Source organism: Pelophylax lessonae (genome assembly GCF_965119305.1).
Source record: "Pelophylax lessonae genome assembly, chromosome: 7".
In the NCBI taxonomy this organism is placed as follows: domain Eukaryota; kingdom Metazoa; phylum Chordata; class Amphibia; order Anura; family Ranidae; genus Pelophylax; species Pelophylax lessonae.
In genome coordinates, this window is record NC_138774.1 from 268,290,961 (window position 1) to 268,312,763 (window position 21,803).

Consider the following 21,803-nt stretch of genomic DNA (forward strand, 5'->3'; position numbering starts at 1 on the left):
ACAAGCCTCAAACCTTCTGGCACAGTCATTTGTAGTGATGAGACTAAAATTGAGCTTTTTGGCCACAACCATAAACGCTACATTCGGAGAGGAGTCAACAAGGCCTATGATCTTACTGTGAAACAGAGGTGGATCGCTGATGTTTTGGGGATGTGTGAGCTACAAAGACACAAGAAAATTGGTCAGAATTGATGGCAAGACGAATGGCAAGACGAATGCAGTATGTTATCAAAAAATACTGGATGAAAATTTGCATTTATCAGTCCGGAAGCTGCGCATGGGACGTAATTGGACATTCCAACATGTTAATGATCCAAACACAAGGCCAAGTCGACCTGTCATTGGCTACAGCAGAATAAAGTGAAGGTTCTGGAGTGGCAATCCCAGTCTCCTGACCTCAAAATCATTGAGCCACTCTGAGGAGATCTCAAACGTGCCGTTCATGCAAGACAGCCCAAGAATTTACAGGAACTGGAGGCTTTTTGCCAGGAAGAATGGGCAGCTTTACCATCTGAGCAGATAAAGAGCCTCATCCACAAATACCACAAAAGACTTCAACCTGTCATTGATGTTAAAGGGGGCAATACACAGTATTAAGAACTGAGGTATGTAAACTTTTGATCAGGGTCATTTGGGTAGTTTCTATTGTCATTATGATCGAAAAAGAGTAAACACAGTTGATTGATAATAAATGGCTTCCGCCAAACACTAACCACGAGTGAAAGAAAAGTTTTTGTGTTATCATTCATATTCTCTGAAAAATGGCCAAGAAATCATAAATTCTGCCAGGGTATGTAAACTTATGAGCACAACTGTAATTTTTCAACGTTAACCTAATAGGTATTTATGACCTCTCAAAAAGATCACAGTATTCCCCCCCGACAGTGCCTTCATCTGATTCACCCGCCAGATGGGCTGCACCATCTTTGTTCAGGCTTGATCCAGTGCCACCATCTATCCTCTGAACTGTGATGCCAGCACAGAGATGACAGTCATGTATACCCACTATTTTTGAAGGTCTTGACTGTTTTCACAAATTCCTGAAACCGATCAGCCTCTTACCCTTGTGATTTGCAAAGTTACAATGCTGCAGTCTGATTGGGACTGGGGTACACACACTATAAGAAAATCAAGTGAACGATCATCCAATTTTTTTTTTTTTTTTCCCTTGTTTCACAGCAAATCGGAACCGATGAACGAAAATTCGTACAAAAATTCTCATAAGACCAAGGCTTTTTTGGTTGTTTATGGTTTCTGATCATGCAGTTTTCTGTTCTGATTTTTCTTGTACAAAAATCGTACGAAAACTGTACACATTAAACGAAAATCGTCTGTTCTGTTCCTGTATGAGAACATTTTTGGAGTTTGTTCCTTCGGGAATTTTTGTACGAAAAGTCGGAAACGACTGACGAAAAGTTGTGTACAGACTATACGAAAATCGTACGAAAGTTCCTCGGACAAAAATGTTTGTGCAATCTTCTTAGTGTGTATGAGCCTTAAGGACACTGACACTGCTGTAAGAAGCTTCCTGCTTCTTACAGCAGGGTCATGTGTAAGGTGGAGGAGTCTCATGAGATGAGCGTTGCCCTTCTTACACCTCATGCCCAGGCCCCCCCTGGTAGAGTAAACAGAATAGCAGGAGCATCTTGCTGGGCTGCTGAACACCCTTTTGATAAGGGATTCTGGACTGGTCAGTGTGTAGGCTTCACCCTGGATGGTGGCAGGCTAAAGACTGGGCACTGGAACAGCAGGCAGTTACACTGTAAACAGGTGGATGATTGGTCACAGGATCTGCAGAATGATGTACCAACAGATGTCTTGCCCTAGGATCAGAAGACATACATGCAACCTGTGTATACAATGGAGTCCGCAATAGGTGAGTAGCCATGGTTCATGTACTGGAGACTGGTATAAAGTCGAAATTCAAGCCAGGTTGGTAACAGGCCGGCAGATCAGGTACAAATACGACTGCAGGTGCATAGTTCCCACTTAAGTTGGTAACAGGCAAGCAAATCAGAAACAGATGTGGCAAGCAGAAGCTTGGCCAATTTATAGGCTGGAGGCAGCAATAGTCAGATAAGAATAAAAAGGAGCAGGTAAAGATAAGCCGATGAGCCGGCGGTATCAGATAGACAATCAGGAAATGGATTTCAGAGATCGCAGATACTGCTGAAGACAAGTCAGCACTAAGCATATGCGGTTGTCTGGATTAAATGGGTCAAATGGTACCAATGTCAGCAACAAACTGAAAAGCGCACATGTAGACACGTACATTTCTGCTCGCACATGTGCGATCAGCAGCAACCATGTGCACAGGTCTACAAGCAAATAATTGCTTAGATACGCCATCTTCCGTTCTGGCACTGCCTTCTTGACAAACACTCTTATGACATTACCTCTGTCTGTGCATAGTCATTTTATTGGAGATGGATAGCTTTTCAATAGAAACTTTAAATAGTGCAGTTGCGAATTGTTATATGTAATGCAGATTTGTAAAGATACTGAAAGGTATCTTGGGGGAATGCATATGGACAGCCTTTTTTGACCTGAAAATGTCAGCCTGGGTTTCTTCAACTTCAGTGCTTTGATACACGGACCCACAATAAGTATTGGTCACAGTGAAGTCAAAATGGCTGATCTGCATACTTGTTAGAGTTCAGTATCTTAGAAAATACTAAAGTTAATAGATCAATATGACAGCTACGAAACTATCATTTGCAGGGGAAAAAGTCAGCGATGGCTGATCTGTTTTGCAAAGCACAAAGTACTGGTTTCCAATAAACAAAGTAAATATGTCATTAGTGGAATGTGGTGGTAGCCATTGCTTATAACAGGTTTCAATACAAATTTAGATTTTAAAATGTCTTCACAATTCCCTGCACTGCACAGTTAAGATTAGGGGCAGAAGGTTATGATTTCAGGAATTGGGAGCTAAAGATGGTGTTTTAAAGTTCATCTCCAGTCTCATCTTGATCCATTGGCTCATGTCCTGTTCTATCTGACATCCAGGAGGCATGTTTAGCAGGGAGCTGGGTGAAGCCAAAGGCTCCAACTAGAATATGCATTCTCCTACTAATAGGATCATGTTCAGACAGCGCCGATGTAACCAAATCAGCACTGCCTGAATTTGATACTGTTAGTGGGCATTGAGGAGACTATCCAGTGCAAAGAGTGCACAGAGGTGACTGGTCTTTCTTACAGGACTGTATTTATTTTTCTTTGAAATACTGTAGGCTTTAAGCAGCATACCAGAAAAGGTGAGCATTATCAGTGAAATGATATAGAGGTAGAGAAATCTGTCGTGCTCCCTCAGGAAACAAGGTTATCTCCTTACTACCAGTTCAGATTGGCATGAGTGAATCAGAAGAGTAGCTAAATTGGAGTTTGGTAGTTTACATTTATGTTCTGATTAAATGTGTTGTAGCCAGCTGGAAGAGACGGCATTAATGATGCATAGTTCGTTAAGTAACATGTATAGTTTGTTGTCCTGCCAAGCTTACAATGTGTTTTTCCTTTTTGCCTTCTCAAACTGGTCACTTTGCGCTAATCACAGTTGCATTACTTTATTCCCTTCTCATTAGACCGTATTCCCTCCTGGCAGATTAATCGCCCACAGAAGATTTAGCTAGCTCGCTTGGTATTGTTGTAACCTTCCAAAAGTGCTAAAGGGGCATGACCAGCAAAATCTGTCTGCTTTGATTGGCTGACCCAGCAATCCCCCCCGTAGCTATAGTAGCAGCCTGTAACAGTTTTTGGAAAACAATTAAGAATATGAGGGTTTTATATTGCCACGGCCTTATGTGTTCCACTTTAAAAAATGAGGTCACCAGGATTTAATGCTAAAATTCCCATTCCTGCAAGACCACTGCTTAGATTTGACTCCACTTGGGAAGCTTGTTTGCAACCTCTTTTGAAATCTAACGAGTGTCAGTTGACAAAATGAGTTCCTTGAGCCAGTCAGCGAAGTGATGCAGGTTTAAATAAATATTCTATCTTGGTTAACCACTTACCGCATATCGACGTAGGGCTACGTCGGTAAACTTTGCGGGCTTATACCGGGATGATGCCTCTAGCTAGAGACATCATCCCGGTACTGTGGTTTGAAGCCGACGGTCGGCTTTCCGTCGGTAACGACCGATGCGGCTCGGGAGCCGCTCGATCGTTACCCCCCCCCCCTCCCGCCGCCTTCCGTGGCTTTGCTCGGGGCTCCCGTCCCACCGGGAGCCCCGAGCACCCAGCCGGCACGTCTGCCGGCTGGATGGAGTCCCGATGAATGCCGGAAACGGCATCGATCGGGTCTCCGATGACGTAACCCGGAGGCGGTGTCCATGACGTCACTTCCGGGTTACTGTGCTGCAAAAGGCGGCAGTTTTAAAAAACGGCTGTATGCAAAAATGCCGTTTTCGGCGTTTTGCATACAGGGAAGTGTAGTGGAGGGGTCTAGGGTCTTTTAGACCCTCGATCCCTCCATAAAGTGTACCTGTCACACATATTGCTGTCACAAGGGATGTTTACATTGCTTGTGACAGCAATAAAAGTGATCAGATTTTTTTTTTTTTAAAAAACCTGTAATAAAGTTGAAAAAAAATAAATAGAAAAAAAAAAAAAAAAAAAAATTTAGCCGCCCCCGTCACCGTTAGCTCGCGCACACAAAAAACGTATACGCAAGTCGAGCCGCGAATGAAATCGCTGTTCAAACCCCACATGTGAGGTATCGCCGCGATCGCCAGAGCGTGGGCAATAATTTAAAAAAAAGAGCTACACTCTACCTCTAAACTGGTAACCGTTAAATAAATTTAAAGCGTCGCAGATTGAGATCTCTATTGACCGTAGTTTGTCGCCATCCCACGGGGGGGCGCAATTTTAAACCGTAACATGTTGGGTATCTATTTACTCGGCGTGACATCATCATTCACAATATACAAAAAAATGGGCTAACTTTACCGTTTAGTATTTTTTAAATGCAGTGAAATGTGATTTTTCAATTTTTTTCCAAAAAAATTGCTTTTTAAAGACCGCTGCGCAAATACCGCGTGACAAAAAATTTTGCAATGACCGACATTTTATTCTCCAGAGTCTTTGCTAAAAAAATATATATAATGTTTGGGGGTTCTAAGTAGTTTTCTAGGAAAAAATACTGGTTTTAACTTGTAAACAAAAAGTGTCCGAAATAGGGCTAGGGCTTAAGTGGTTAAACTTAGTTTCTCTTTTGTTCATTGATGGACACAGCTCCTCATGACCATAAGGTTATACTGCCCCCTACAGGAGTAGAACACTAGGCAGAGAAAAAAGCTTGAGCACGCCTATGGGGCAGTTCCTGGGGGTATACTCCCCACTTCCTGCTATCGCTATTCAGTTTTTTTTCTGCCTAGTCAGGAGTAAGGACCTAGTTCCTTGCTGGGATCTCTGTTCCTGGCAATTTTATCTTTTTAAATGGGATTTTTTCCTCCTTTGTATTATTTTGTTCCTGTGTGAATCTGCAATCAAGTCCTGGACTGGGCGACGCACTGGATAATCTAGATCCTCAGGGTCCCCCCCCCCCAGTCCAGCCAGCGAGTGCGTGCAGACCGCAGCTCCATGCTAGTCCAGCCGTGACATAACCCCACTGGACGGAGGCTGGCCTGCAAGTTAAATGTCTAGTGAGGGTGCATACGGACTGGTTTTGAACCTGAGTTGCAGCATTTCCTCCTGGCTGACAGCACCCACATTTTGATGGAGGTGGACGTGGGCCCCTCCCTGGAAAGGTCGGACCCCCGGGATCCCCTCCCTCCCAGTTTGTTCCCCCCCCTCCAGCTTGGCCCCATTGGGTGGACATACCATTTGAGGTTAAATGGGGTGCTGTACTGGCGATGGGGGTGGGGGGGGGGGACCGCACCGCCAGCGATGGGGGTGGGGGGAGCGCACCGCCAGCTAACGATTGCTCCTCGGGTGGGGGATGGGCCTTATGGGGGATGGGCCTTATGGGGGAGCCTGCCAAGGCCCCCCTTTCTGTTTGGATCGTTTTTTCGGCCCCGGGAGCCGTGCGGGGCCGCCATTTTCTTGTAGCCTTGTGTGCTACAGATCGGCGGCCATGTTTGTTTAGCCACGGCTGCTATTTTCCTATAGCAAAAAGTGTCCCCCGCCTTCACCTGCTTCCTCTGTCTCCTCAGATCCAGAGTCTGATTAGGTTGCCGTGGATACGAGTTACCCTCCCGGGTCTGCGTCAGCGCACCCTGCATGCTCAGATAGTGAGGATGATTCCTCTGTTCCTCTAGCCATACATGAAAAGGCGCTAGTGGATGCACTGTATTGGTGCGAGAGACCTTTCCCGCTTTCTTTGACAATATTGTCTCAAAACAGTGGGGTTCCCCAAAATGCACCTTTGCAATCTCTAAGCGTTTTGCAATGCGGTACCCTTATAAGGAGTCCCTCCTTAAAAAATGAACGGTACCTCCTGTAGAGGACTCCCCGGTTTCCAGGTTGAATAAAGCCACTGCAAACCTGGTTGAAGAGTCCTCGGTCTTCTCAGATCCTGCTGATAGGAGGTCGGAGGCCTTAACCCACCATATGTTCACTGTGGCTGGGTCAGCACTTAGCCCGGTGTTTACCATCACCCTGGTGTCACAAGTTATGATTGAATGGGCCGAAATTTTAACCCGGGACCTGGATGAGAAAATGCTCCCCCTGCTAATGTGGAGTTGGCGGATCAGTTGGTCCGAGGGCTACAGTTTGTCTTTGACGCCTCTTTGGATGCCGCTCCCTTGATTTCTAGACTCAGCAGTGGTCCTGCAGCGCATTATATGGCTGAAATGCTGATCTGCGGACCAGGCTTCTAAGAAGGATTTGTCCTATCTTCCATTCGTGGGGGAATCGCCTGTTTGGAGCGTCCTTGGATGACATCATTAAAGGCCTCACGGGGGGGGGGAAGAGTACTCTTCCTCAGGTTTCCAAAGGTAAGGAGTCCTGTCACAGATGGGGACTTTTCTTTTCGACTCACTAGCGGCCTTTTCGTCCCTCAGGGTCTCAAGACAAGGGATAAAAACCCTTCAGGGCCTTCCCTGGAGATTCCATTAAGTCTTGGTCCTGCAAACCAAGAGTGGGTTCTGCCAGACCTGCGGAGAAAAATTCCTCAGCATGAAGGGGGACGTCTTTGCTGTTTTCAGGATCTGTGGACCTTCCTGATCCAGGACAAGTGGGTCCACAAAGTCATTTGCTCCAGCTACAAGATCGAGTTTCAGTCATATCCCCCGGAAAGATTCTTTACTTCCAACCTGCACTTATCCCCGGATCACTTGAAGGATCTCTATGGGGCAGTGCCGGACTTGTTACTTCAAGGGGTGAGCCTTCCGGTTCCGACGTCGGAACGTTATCGAGGTTTCTACTCAAACCTGTTTACGGTTCCCAGGAAGGAGGGCAAGGTATGTCCAATTCTGGACCTCAAGGCGCTTATCTGCTTTGTGCTGGTACAGAAGTTCCTGAATGGAATCCATTTGCACGGTGCTGGCATCCTTACATCAGGGGGATTTTCTCGCCTCCTTCGACATCAAGGGCGCCTACCTTCACATCCCCATATATGTCGCCCATCGGCACTTCCTCCTCTTTGCCGTGGGTGTGGAGCATTCACAATTTGTGGCGTTAGCCTTTGGTCTGACCTCTGCTCCTTGGATGTTCACAAAAGTGTTAGCCCCGGTTCTAGCTTTTCTGCGTCGGGGTACCTGGATGATCTGCTTTTGCGTGAAGTCTTCGACTGCTCTGTTGACCAACTTGGAGATTACTTTGCAAATGCTGAGGGAGTCTGGTTGGATTCTGAATCTAAAGAAGTCTGCTCTGGTCCCATCCATGAGCCTGGACTATCTGGGTCTGACTCTGGAGTGTTTCCTCCTCTAGAAAAACGTTACAAGTGGCAGGAGGCTATTTGGCTCCTGCTGTCCGGCAGATGGTCATCTCTGCGGACTTGCATGCGGTTGCTGGGCCTGATGGTGTCTGCCTTTTTGAGGCGGTTCCGTTTGCACAGTTCCACACAAGATCTCTGCAAAAGAAGATTCTGGTGAAGTGGAATCTTCAGGGACCCCCTCGTGTTCTGGGAACAAGGATCTTCAGTCTGAGACTATCTGATCCTGTTGCCCCAGAACACGAGGGGGTCCCTCGTTTGGTGGCTTCGTTCTCCAGCACTTCTTTTGGGAAAATAATTTCTTCCTCTGTACTGGACAGTTGTTACCACAGATGCCAGCCTGGGGGGGGGGGGGAGGCATCCTTGGCACAGAGTGTGCTCAGGGGTCTGGACTCCGGAAGAGTCCAGGCTACTGATAAATGTAAATGTACTGGAGCTCCGAGCGTTCAGACTTTGTCTGGATCATTGGACAAGTCATTTCCAGCAATGTCTGGTACAGATCCAATCAGGCAGTGTCACGGCTGTGGCCTATTGCAATCACCAAGGGGACACAAGAAGTGTTCTGGCGTCTCGGGAAGTAGCCGGCATTCTAAGGTGGGCAGAATGATTAATTCCAGCCCTTTCTGCTGTGCACATTCCAGGACTGGAAAAATGGCAGGTGGACTATCTCACTCGACAGGCGTTAGACCAAGGAGAGTGGTCACTTTATCCGGCAGTGCTCTATCAGTTGGGTCTCCAGTGGGGGACTCCCTAGGTGGATCTGTTGGCCTCTCGCCTCAACAAAAAAGTATGGAGGTTTGTGGCACGGTCTCGGGATCCTCTAGCCGACGCCACAGACTCCTTAGTGGCTCACTGGAGTCAGTATCGTTTGATGTACGCCTTTCCTCCTCTCAAGCTTCTGCTGAGACTCCTGCGCAGGATCGAGGCAGAAGAGATTCCGGTCATCCTAGTGGCTCCAGACTGGCCTCGCCGGTCTTGGTATGCCGATCTCGTATGCCTGGTCGCTGATGCTCTTTGGAGACTTCCTCTCAGGGAAGATCTGCTGTTCCAAGGACCGATCTTCCACCCTGCTTTACAGTCGCTGGCTTTGACGGCTTGGCTGCTGAAAGCCAGGTGCTGAAGGATAGAGGGTTGTTTGACTCGGTTATTCCTACACTGTTAAAAGCTAGAAAAACTACTTCTAGGAAGATTTACCATCCTACTTTGAAGTCCTACATTGTGTAGTGTGAATCCTCAGGGTTCACCCTCGCTCCTTTTCGGTGACTCAGATCTTAGCTTTTCTCTAGTGAGGGGTCGAGCAGTGTTTGGCCTTGAGTACCATTTAAGGGCCAGATCTCAGCCTTGGGGGTTTTCTTTCAACATTCATTGGCCTTACACTCCTTGGTGCATACCTTTCTCCAGGGAGTGAGACACTTGGTTCCCCCAGGGCGGTCTCCATTGCCACCATGGGACCTCAATTTGGTGTTGCCAGTTCTCCAGAAACCTCCCTTTAAAAATATTCAGGAAATTCCCCTGCTTACATTGTCCCAGAAGGTGGCCTATTTGGTGGCTATTACCTCTGCGTGCAGGGTGTCTGAGCTGGCGGCGCTGTCTTGTCCGCCTTACCTAGTGGTTCACAGTGATAAGGTGGTTCTTTGGCCATGTCCGTTGGTCCTTCCAAAGGTCGTCTCCGGTTTTCATTTAAATGAAGACATTGTGTTGCCCTCCCTCGCAAGGGGCTGGCTGCTTCTGCTGCGACCATTTCCAGTTGGATCTGACAGACTGTGGTTCAGGCTTATTCTATTAAGGGTCAGGTTCTTCCTTTCCCTGTCAGGGCACTTGGTGCCTTCTGTCATCAGGCATCGGTGGTACTGGTTTGCAAGGCAGCCACCTGGTTGTCTATACACACATTCACAAAGTTTTATAAAGTGAATGTGTTGGAATCTGCGGATGCTTCTTTTGGCCTGCAAAGTTTTGCAGGCTGCTATTTAGAGGACTTGTCCTCTTTGAGGGTGATTTTTTTTATTTTTTTTAGGTGAGCTCCAGTTGTTCATAGTTCAGCTTTAAGTTACCTGGTTGGCTATGTTTAGCCTTGGGGAAGTTTTTCTGCTCTTCCCACCCCTCATGATTAACACTGCTTTGGGACATCCCAATGGTTAAGAAGATTTAGGAGCTGTGTCTGTTAATGAATGAAAGAGAAAATGGGATTTTTTTCTTCATTTGCAATTTCTTTTTTTTTTTTTTTTTCCCACGAAAGTGAAGTTACCCTGTAAACAAATTGATAATTTAAGTGTAACTCCAGCCAACCCTTTTTTTCATGGTTTTGAAGAAAAGAGTAAAAAGAAAAGTTAGTGTCTGTGTCAGGTTTTGGGGCTCATTCACACCAGCATCTGTGTCGATTGCATAGCCACTTGTGTGTACTGGGAGGAAATAGTGCTGATGCATCACACTGTTTGCTTTTTTCATTAAGTTCTATTCATGCAACATTGCAAAACCAGTCGTTTGAATTGCAACCTGTTCCACTGAAAAAAATATTGCAGGCAGTACTTTTTCAGCACACACCGAACTGAGCTCATAGGGAACAAGTCTTTTTGCCAAGGCTGCCCAGCACAGTCCCAGTGCATGTAGTCTGAACAAGTCCTAATCCACTCCCTGTTAGCTAGTTGGAGCGATTTTCATCTCTCTTCCAAAAACAAAGTGGGGGCAAATTTTAAAGTTGTAACAAGTTTCAGAGTAGCCCTCTCCCAGTGAGAGCAGCTGTTCCCACAGTGCATGAGCGCTGCTTCATGTAAGGCAGAGTTGTAGTGATGGGCTTTGGACCATAGTGTACTGGGTGTTTGCAGGGGCTCTGACAGAAAATATCAGTAACTGGGGAATGAAGCAGAGGTATTCATAGGATTTTGTATGCTTTTCCTTTTCTTTTAAAATATATCTAAACCCAACCATAAAATACAAATATGGCAGATTACTGATGCTTGTATATGGGGACTGCATCAGTTTTCATTTTTTCAGACTTTTTTCATTTTTTTTTCTTCTGGTGATCCTTTTATAGGGAGACTAGTGCTCATGTACTGTACATATTTATAGAGGAGTGTTGCAGCCTAGGACAGAAAGTGTATTGTTACTACAGAACACCTCCCCTATCCTCTTTCCATAAAAGAAGTTGAAGGTGCTCTGTAGATAGAGAAGGTTGTCCAGTCTGCAGAAGCAGAGAGAAGAAGCAGCTGCCAACGCACACGATTTCTGGCAGGATCAACAATATTTTTATTTGTATGCTTTGGTTTAGATATACTTTAAAGAAGAGACCAGCAAATCCCTGGATCAGAGACAATGAACATGCAGATTCATATGGGGAAAAATTGAGACTGGAGCAATTGTAAAATAAGTTGCATATAGGACACATCTCTGACTTATTTGTTTTCCAGGGTGTAAAAATGGAGTTTCACTTTGTACTTGTTCAAATATATCTAATGCCATGTTTTTTGGACTTTTGGATTGAGTAAGAAAGAGGGAAAATCTTCGAACAGGGATACCAGTTTCAGTGACAACTGTCTAAAATGGTTATCCCACTACTTTGGAAAGTTTTCCTCACGTTTCCATGACCGAGAAATTAGGGAAAATCTGTCCTTAAGGGCGCACAGAGAGCTGTAAAAAGTAGAGTAGTTTTGTTTTTAGCTATACTGTAACTATGGCTGTGCATGTATTGTCCAGTTGATGTGAACTAATATGCCATCATGCCTTACTGTAATATCAGTTTACCATTCCTTTTTATACATGCAATACGCATGATTTTAAAACTCTGCAAATGTAGTCCAAATACGCCTATGAAAACACTTTCTCAGATTTTTTTTTTTTGGGGGGTCGCTGTCATTACTTAGCTCTGAGACACCTCTTTTTCAATGCACCCCTCTTCACAAACAAAGAGCTTTTTGTCTGTGTTCCATACAGCCCACGTGCATCTGTATTACAAGCCAGCAAAACGGTCTTCCAAGACACTCGGGGAGAGAGAGTGTGAGGGGCCAGGAAAAGCTGCTCTGTTTGGCTGGATCCCATTTTTTCCATCCGTCTGTTCTGCACTGTTTAAGCCTCTGCCAGTCTGGGTAATGAGGTCTGACCTAGAGGTACTAGTACCCTGATCTCTCAATATGCCATTATAGGGTCTTTATACTTGGTGGTTGACATCCGTAATACTACAGTATGCTAGAGGTTGATAGAGTATGCCCTGCAGTTGCTACATTGCTAGGTATTCTTGAAAGTGCAAGAAAGGGAAGTTTGGCAATAGCATCCAGATTCTTCAGTTCGTTACGAACTTCCAGTAGAGAAATTACTTTTAGGAGTTTTCTAGTTACTGTGGAATTCAGGACCACTACCTGTTATCACCTTCATTAACCCCTGTACATAATCAACTATTCCTCTTTGTATCTCTATGATGGTGAGGGCAGAACAGAACACACGCAGACAAAAGGAGTGAACGAGGGGTTCTTTATTGAGCGATGGAGCCAACAGAGAGTTGGGAGGATATAAACACTACCTGCAACTGGTGTCCCTTGGGTGTCGGGTGCCCATATAACACCTCGCTCTACCTAGATGAGTGCCCCTTCTATTGTTTGTATTAGTGAATGAAAATAGTGCCCCAAGGGCTGCATCTGTCCCCTGGGCCTCAGTTTGGATACCACTGCCAAAAACCCTGACTCCTTCCATCACTCTGGGTTTGGCATGTGCTCTCCATCATCCCCATCACAAGATGGCCCACAAGAGCAAGTCTTGAAAATGGCTCCAGACCTTATTGAAGGCCCCCCACTCCTGTTTTGTGATGGCTGTTTTAGTTTGAAAGATGGCTGTCCTATATTTTTTTTAACTAGTTGTCCTCTGTGTGTGCACCCAATTATCCTCAAAGGAACGGTTCTTTTAGTAGTAGTGCAGAGTTCACCCTCCTATGTTGATCCATTACTTTGTTGAGTGGTTGTTTGGTCATCTCAATTTATAGGTCTTTCCATTCCTCCTCATGCTGGGCTTCATTTACCAAGTTACAGCACCTTGCTTGTTTTGGGTCTTTAGATGTACAAGCTTTTTCTTGGTGTACTGTTGGGCTTAAAAGCACAGGGATGCAATGTTTATGAAAAATCCTTCTGTGTTTTTTTTGACACTGTAGCTGCAATAAATATCGGATGACTATATTCGATGGTCTCAGGTTTTTGCTCGACCTTGTGAATGTTTTTTATTACTTTAGTTTTTGATCTTAATGGATTTGCATTATTACAACCATTATGCACGCCTATTAGATAAGTTATCAAAGTAATGTCATGGTTTCTCCAGAAGAAAGGGGTTTGGCACTGCACAGGGTGTTTGACAGCTTAAATTTTAGATTTAAGATACAGTAACATGTAATACACACATTTCACGCAAATTCTTTATTATGCCAATTATGGTAAAGCGGACCTTGCAGTAAAATGCAAGCTCTGCTTGTGCTGTCTGAATCCTCTCCCACTGTATAAATAACTAATAGGCAGCAGGTCCAAAATATACTTGTACATGTAAACAAACCATTAGATTTATACTTGGCTTGCCCTCCTCTTTAGTCCATAACATCTTGGCGAGACTAGATTCTGGTGACTACAGAGCAGCAGAAATATGAAAGGAGGACTCTTGCAATGGACTGGAGGATTGCTTTGCTTTTCTCCGGAATCTTCCCAAAAGGACAGCGACCTCACACCCAGCAATGCAGAAGAGGTAAATAAGGCAAGATTAAGGCACCTTTCACTCAGGCATCTTCTGTTCTGATCAGCAGGGGATATGTCTGCTCATCAGGACGGACAGATGACAGGTCCGTGTCCGCTTAGTTTATGCAGACCGGACAAAAACATACCCTGCTGTGCTCTATAGGGTAGCTGAGTGTAAGCAGATTCCGCTGTCCGTTTACACCCGACTACCTTCACGAATGGATTTTTTTTTTTATTACAGGTATTGGAAGGTAGTCGGGTGTAAACGGACAGCGGAATCTTCCACCTGCAGTGGTTCTCAACTCCGGTCCTCAGGACCCACTAACAGGCCAGGTTTGCTAGATAACTGAAACACATCACAGGTGATATAATTTGCTGCTCAGTGATTGCAGTACTCTAGTCTGCATCTCCCCAAGGTAATACTTAAAACCTGGCCTTTTAGTGGGTCCTGAGGACTGGAGTTGAGAACCACTGGTCTATAGGGATGAATGGATTTTTTTTTTTTTTATTACAGGTGTGTTTTTGAAACCACTATCTGTTATTGATACAGGGGAAGGGGGCCCTGACCGTAAAGGAAGACCTTTAATAGAGATGGAAGGTAGCATATTAGCACTATAAATTTGATGTTTGCTTTTCATCAGTGTGAAATTCAGAAAAAATACTAGACTAATCCACCCAAAAGTAAGTTTTGGGTGGATTCAGCATCCCTCAGATTCTTCTTGTACCCCTTGGAGGTCTAGATCTGTTCCCACTGATGCTAGGATGTTGGATTGCCTCCAAATGCTATATATACTATATGATACAATTTAAATGAAAAATCCAGTAGTGAGAGTGGGACTCCCTTGTAATGGTCACAGCGGGTGTGCAGAGATGTCAATAGGTGTTCAAGGTATGCCAAGTGTGCACTGGGTAGCCGCATGCATAGAATTTGAGCAGGATCCAAAGGTTGCAGCTATCATTGCAGTAGCTGACTACTACAGCTTACCTAGCGACCCATATGGTATTGGATATCCATACTTAAACTGTGTCAAGCTGGACCAATGTAAGTATGCAATACAAAATCATTTCTGGAGTTCAGGTTTGTTTATTTTCAGGACACTGTTAAAAGAAAAGAAGCACAAGGATACTGCTGTATACGGACACATGCTTAACTGCTTTATATAGAAAGGATTCTTAACTGTAAAAGCTCTGAAAAGGGATTATGAAATAGTCTTTTGCACAACTAGTTTTTGCTTATTCATTAGATTGCTAGATTTTAAACAGAATATAGAAGTTTTTTTTTTTTTAAATATCTCCAACTGTTACTTGACAAGAAAATTGCAAAGATTTCAGACCTAGGGTCCTTTCCTGCGCAAAAGTATGCATATAAATATAAACCTCTTGTGCTAGTACACTTAAAATATATCACTGGTCAAAATACAATTTCTTTGTTTTGGATATAACCACTTGCAGGCTTTGACTTCTGTTTGTGTCCCTACTGGCATCTGACTACATTGGGATATAAAGTGAAGGGCAATCCAAAATGTTATGTCACAAACACAGAAAAACAGCACAAGAGGCTTAAAGTGTAGTGATGATATAACATTTAATGATTTTTCTAACAAAAACTCACAAACATGGGCATAGTGGGGCAGGACTGCAGTAGCTAGGAAGAGTCAGGTGTCCCAGCAGAGGATCTCCAGCCCTGACCGCGGGCAGTCAGCAAACCTTGGACGACCTCAGATGAAAGGAAAAGCCTCACTTATAGTCAATGGAACCATTTTCCAGAATCCAGTTGTCAGAATTTTGGCACAAATCGTGACATCACAGTGATGCAACCTCAGTGACAAAGGGGAGGTCCTCCCTGAAACGCAGTTTACTTTTTTTTTTTTTTACTTTTTTGAAATTACACTTCATCTTTATACACCACGGCATGTTGCAATACAGTGTAGTGCATCTCTAACATTGTGTGAAAATGCATTGTGCCCTACTTTATGTCAAAGCACACCCACACAGTGCAATAGAGTGAACTGAACTAATAGGACTTAATGCAAATTAGCTTTTCTATGTTTTGGGACAAAGTTGGGCAAAACCATGTGATGCATATGATGGGAATGGGCCCTTAAAGTTGGTACAGGGTGTTTTGTATGAATATGCATACTTGAGACATGGCTGCAGGTCCAAAAGTGTTGCTGTATCCCTGACATGCAAACTTAGAAATCATATAGTGCCGCTCGAAGCCCAAGGCAATTAACGCTGCTCCCCTGGAACTCAGAAGAAGGGGGCAGGCGTCCGATTCCACTAATCCAGAAGTGGCAATAAGAGAAGAATGAGACACCGCTCTACCGTCCCGAGGTTTAAAAACGTGTGTGAACGGCCTCAGCCAGTGCTACTCCACCGGCCGTGTGCCCTGCCACGTTTCATCCTGCCCACCAGGGCTTAGTCATAGAAATTCTTGGCATGTAGCTGGATTATTCTCATGAAACCTTTTGGACTGTTTGGTTGGGGAAAGCTTAGTCCAGCCAAATTGGTCCACAAGTCCAGCCAACATTTATGTTTTTAACAGAGTAGGGAGCAACTGAATTCTGGGAGGTTAGAACCTCTGCCAGGTATTTAGTTAAGTTTCTGCAGCCACTAGTTTCCTGTGTGAGAGAGGAGAAGAGAAAAAAACTTTCCAGCACTACAGTGAATATTAATATGTTTTAAAGGATTTTAAGTCTCAACTCTGTCAGATACTAAATTATAATGTGTGTGACCTTACCCAACTGAGGCAGAGTATATTGATCATTTTGTTAGGGTGATGATAGATGATTTTGTCAAGTTTTGATGATAGAATACGAAGTAAAACGTACCATGCTTCACAGGTCCGAATGTTGATCCCATTATTAATGACTGGTCCCATGAAGCCCTGCTATCTGCTATTGCTAGTGTCTTGTCAACTTTGTCATGTACAATGGAGAACCAATGGGCACTATTGCATTGTACATGGAGAAACCAGAATGTTTACCTATATTGCTCAATAGCCTCAAGGAATATATATAGAGAGCAGAGCTGTGGGAGGAACCCAGTGGGCAGGGATACAAAAGCAATCACCCAGCACAAGGAGAGAGAACAGTAGTGACCGGTCTTTATTATCGGACGTTCCTGAAAAGAGACATTTCACACTTTATTACTGAACAGATCTGGAAGAAATACACATAGCAGATTGAGATTGCACATGCCTCTTGTATTTAGACAATATTCGCTTATCCCGGAGGTCACTTTTAACCTAGGTTCACACTGAGGCGGATTTGAAATCGTGCTGAACTCGTACGATTTCAAGACTTAATTTTCAGTCCGACTTCGGGGGAGATTTCAGACATCTGTGCAGGTTCACGTACAGATGTCTATTGAAATCGCCCCCAAAGTCGCCAAAAGTAGTGCAGAAACGACTTTTGGGAATCAGATGGTGCCATTGCTGGCAGTTGGCTCCGATCTGACATGTTAAATCGCATGTCATATTTGGCCAATGTTAATGTGGGCAGCAGAACAAAAGGACTGTTAGTGTGTGAGAGCTGCCAAGTAAATCTTTGGTTTCTCCAAGCAATAACCTTTGCATGTTTTCATAGAAACACATGTATCTTGAAACTGTATTCATTCAATATTACATCATCAGGCACTTTTTTGGAATGGACTATGACATTGGAAATCATAAAATAACCAAATTATAACATTTTGGAGGATTTCCACACTTTTGTGCTAGAAACATTTTTCTAATTTTGAATTTGCAGATAGTATAAAACTTTTATTTATAAAGCCACATGCTGTGTGTCAGTTTTCCAAGTAATTTGGACGAGATGAAAACATTCTAATGGTGTTCTGCCATTGGCTGCCTTTTGTGCTTCTTGCATGTTATCTTGTCCAGCTCTACTCCTTGTGTGAATCTTTGTATTGTACTGCAACCTGTTACTTGGCAGCTTTATTTTTTATTTTTTTTATACCTTTTTCTTTCTTTGTATGTTTTCTTTTAGGGATTCCCTGGTAATTTTGGAGAAAGGGGTCCTCCTGGACTTGATGGAAACCCTGTAAGTAGTTGATAATAAAACACAAGAACTATTGTTATGAACTGAAGTGTTTATTTTTTTTACAGGAGGTTGTTAAATGGTATACAGAAATCAGAAATGTTCTTGGTCACGCTTTTACATGTGGAAAAAGCATATAAATATTACTGATCCGCAGATTAGTGTAAACAAATTAGTCCGCTTTTCTAATTTGGGACCGATGTGAATGTGTTTTAAAGATATTTTCCTTTAACGCCCCTTTCACACTGTAGAGTCCGTCGGTGGACTCTGTTTTTCTCAGCGGGGGATCGATCCGCTGATCCTTACTGATGTAAGTGTAAGATGCATGTCACGGGGAGTGCCTGGTGCTCTGTAGTAAACTATGCGTAAATGGGTCCTGGGGTGTGGGTCCTTCTTTATGCTTGCTTGCAGCATGGTGTAAAATCATATTGGTACTGCAGTAATGATTTCGGATTACAATTCCAATGGGTGTCTCATAAATGAAGAAAAGATGTCACTTCTTTTAATTCATTGCTTTTATCACGTTTTCATTTACAAATTGCAATCTAAGTATATAATGATACCAACATCCCAGGTATAAGAAATTATATATAAAAGAATAATTGATGGACTTTCAAGGTACCAAAGAAAAGTGATAAAGTACATACAATGTAAAAAAAATGAATACTTTTTATTTGAACAATCATAAAACCGTACAAAGTAGTACCACAAGACTCACATATAGTAAAACCTCTTAAAAACAAAACCACCATGCTCTTGTTACACATGCTGACTGTCTAAAATTCTAAGTGATGAGAAGCCCCCCTTCTAGGAGTAAAGTGTCTACAGTGAAATCACAACATTATTAGAGAAAGATGAGCAGCCGACTCAATACGCTTCATTGACTATTTCCAAATTCCTCAGGAGGTAAACCTGACCCTGAGCGGAAACACTTTACCTTTCAGATATCAATTAAAGCGGCATTATATAGCTACCTGCATCCTTGTTCAGAGTTGCAATTACAGTGTCTGATAGAAGGAATTATTTCAGCATCAACTTCTTTTGCAACTTTGAGATATCATGTAACTGATTGCTGAGAGTCACAGAGAAAGATGATGCTTAAAGATCTGTAGATGTTTCACAATGTCCGTTAGGAACTCCCCTCGTTCTCCATGTCCAACAATCAGTGAGGCGCCATTGAATCCTTTGTATGGCACACTTTTTCTTTATGCCAGAGTAATTGCTCTCTACCATTAAAGGGTAAGTTTGCTATGTTCCCCCCACACCAGAGATTCATAGTCTTCCCCTGCCGTCCTATCTGGCCTAATAGTGACAGGTACATTTTTATGGATTGGATGCTGTTTACAATTTGTCAAATTCTTTGGCTGGTAGTGTTTCTGTACCTTTGGGGCGAGAATAAACCAGAAAAAAGGAGGTAAGTCTGGACTACATTAGAAGCTTATTGGCTGTTTAAGCAACACAAAGGTGTGCAGCAATGTCCTCAAATGGTAAAGTAAGACATTTTTTCTCTTTTAATTAGGGTGAACTGGGTCCCCCAGGTCCTCCCGGAGTCCCTGGATTCATTGTAAGTACAATGACTGAGTAACCAACCTATCCTTTCTATTCATTAACAAACTCCGTCCCCAGCACACAGTTTACAAAAACACTAATTTATTTACTGATCTCTCTGTGAATGCATTTAATTTCTTCCACCCCATGGAGACCAGTTCTTGCTTGTAGTAGAGTAGGTGTTTATAGCTGTTTCCATCGTAAAACACCAACTATTTTAATTAGGGAAGCTTGCTATCCGCCTTAAGCGGGCAAAGCCGTGGGCATGAATTTGTCTATTGCCTCACGTATCCATCTGGAAGTAGCCAGCGACCTAATTCTTCCCTGTCTTTCACTTTTTATTTCTACGGATAAGGCTGAGTAGATTAGTGTTGGCTCAGTTCCACACACCAGAAGTGTCTGCAAAAGTCTTTTTCACATGGACTGTGATAGGTTAAATGTTGTTTATAGTCCTGGTGGTTGTATAAGTCTTGTAAATGTAGACATTTTGGTGAAATCTGATACCTGTGCATATCATAGTGACAGATGAAAACAACGTGCGCCAAGTTTTCCAGCCTGCTTTTGAAGTGGAGAATACGCACAATAATTATTCCAGCTGCACTTTTGTTGAAGACATTTGGCCTCATGCTTGAAGGGGCCTGGACAAAAAATTGTCAGTTCCTCATAGCATTCAATCGGTTGTCCTTAAGTTTTCCAAGTCACAAAAAAAGATGATTGGTTGGTATGAGGAACATAGATCTTTTATCAGGCAGTCAAGTGGTCCATTGACTGATGCATTTCTGGTATTAACCATCTCTACGCTATAGACTTATGTGGATACCCCTACAAATTGTTTAGATCAAGTGTTTCTAGTGAAGAGTATTGTTACTGCTACAGTTTTCAAAAACATGTTCATGTAAAAAAATAAATACTTTGAGATCAATACAAGGACAGCATAGTACAGCTGGTAGACACAAGCCAATTGTGCATAACATAATGCCAATAAATATTACATAAAATTAAATTAAAGAGGTGGCAAAGGGAAGATATCCCTAAACAGAAAAACAAGGTTTGCAAGAAACATAACCGTTACTGCTTGCGGAAACAAATGGACATACACAAACGTTCCCAAGACTGCCAATGAGGAAAGTTCCACAGGGGAATAGCCCATGGATAGCAGGTCTATCTGCAATTACCGGTGGCCCATAGAGTGGAGCATTCAATAATTCACAGTATTGAATAGGATGAATTGTGAAAACACTCGGGGGAAGCGCTTTGTGGCAGAATACGCTAACCATCTATCCCAGATTTTGTTATATTAAGCGGGACACCTTTAGTGTATGTAAATTTACTTTTTTTAAGGGAGGGTGAGATTCACCTCTAGGACCCATGATAGGTGAGGTTCCTGCATCCAGTTCTGTGCAATCACAATGTGCTGAAAAGAGTTTTGTGAAGAAATATGGTTAGAGCCAACAGAATATGCCTTTTGTTCACATAGATCCTGTCTGCTAGGTTTGCATTGAGACAGGTGGATCAGCAAAACATAAGATTACTCGAGAAACAAGATTTTATACCACTAACATTTATTAAATACGATTATTTATTAAATACGATTATTTACATTAAAGGCTAAGTTCCCCTTTCTTTTTTTTTTTTCTAAAATCCAGCTCCCCCATGTACCAGTGCGCCTCAGTTGCAAAAAAAGAACACAAGCTTTCTTTGATTTTGAGAACAAGGCCTTACCCTAGCCGTTGCTGTATTTCTTAGAAAGCTTTATCACTACTGGTATGTAGATTTGGAATGGAGAAACCAGTAAAAAACGGGAACGAGTTTACCAGTTGATCTCATTAGCACAAACTTTTCACCCATCAACTATGTTTGCACAGCATCCTTGGCATCCCTCCATTTGTCTGGTTTCCCCAGTGTCCCTCCAGCTGGGCTCAGGCTGCATGATAAACTTTCTGGGGCCACATGCAGCCCAATCGACACCCCTGATGTAGTGCAAGGGCCAGCCTGATTGGATACAGATTGATTGTATAGATGGTGTGTCCTCCTATTATATATTTTTGGTAATTCTAAAGGAGATTGTATAGTGTTTTGCCACATTTATACTCCTTATGTTTGTGTATTCTTAAGTTATGAGTAAGCACGATTTCTTCCTGTGAAATGTGTCAACTATCTTTTCCTGTGTCTCTTGTTCTGGCTTGGTGACAGACAAAGAATTTTCACATTTGGACATTGCTGCAGTGTGCCACCACTTCTTTGTTTTTTCCATACATTTTCCCGATGGCAAGCCTGGGTGTGCACCTACAGCTGTCGGATTGCAAGAGCACATTTATACTCCTAAAATGACCTAGTTGTGCTTTTAGTGTCCTTAGTTGTTAACAGCACACCAAACACAGAAGCAAACACACATTTTACCACAAAAAAAAATAAAAAAATATGCAGCTCGCACCAGTCTGAAATACCCCATGAGGTACTTTGTCACGTGTAGCGCAGGCCATTAAAGTCAATAAGCTGCCCTATGTGTGTCACTGGAAAAATGAGCCAAAAAAAATTGTCTCCCACTACTCTAGGGGCCTGAATATGAAATTAGTGCGTTTAACACAAGAACAATGAGGCTCCATTCACAACTGTGTGTTTCCAAGTGTAAGTTAAACCATGCAG

General features: G+C 43.3%; 1 protein-coding gene across 1 annotated transcript in view; it reads left to right on the forward strand.

Annotated features, from left to right (window-relative positions):
- Positions 1 to 21,803, forward strand: part of COL27A1 (collagen type XXVII alpha 1 chain) — a 582,809-nt gene that overhangs the window by 212,314 nt on the left and 348,692 nt on the right. The window contains exons 13-14 of the mRNA XM_082264626.1: positions 17,559 to 17,612; positions 19,129 to 19,173. Of these exons, the coding sequence (XP_082120752.1) occupies positions 17,559 to 17,612; positions 19,129 to 19,173 (99 nt within the window). The remainder of the gene's footprint in view (positions 1 to 17,558; positions 17,613 to 19,128; positions 19,174 to 21,803) is intronic.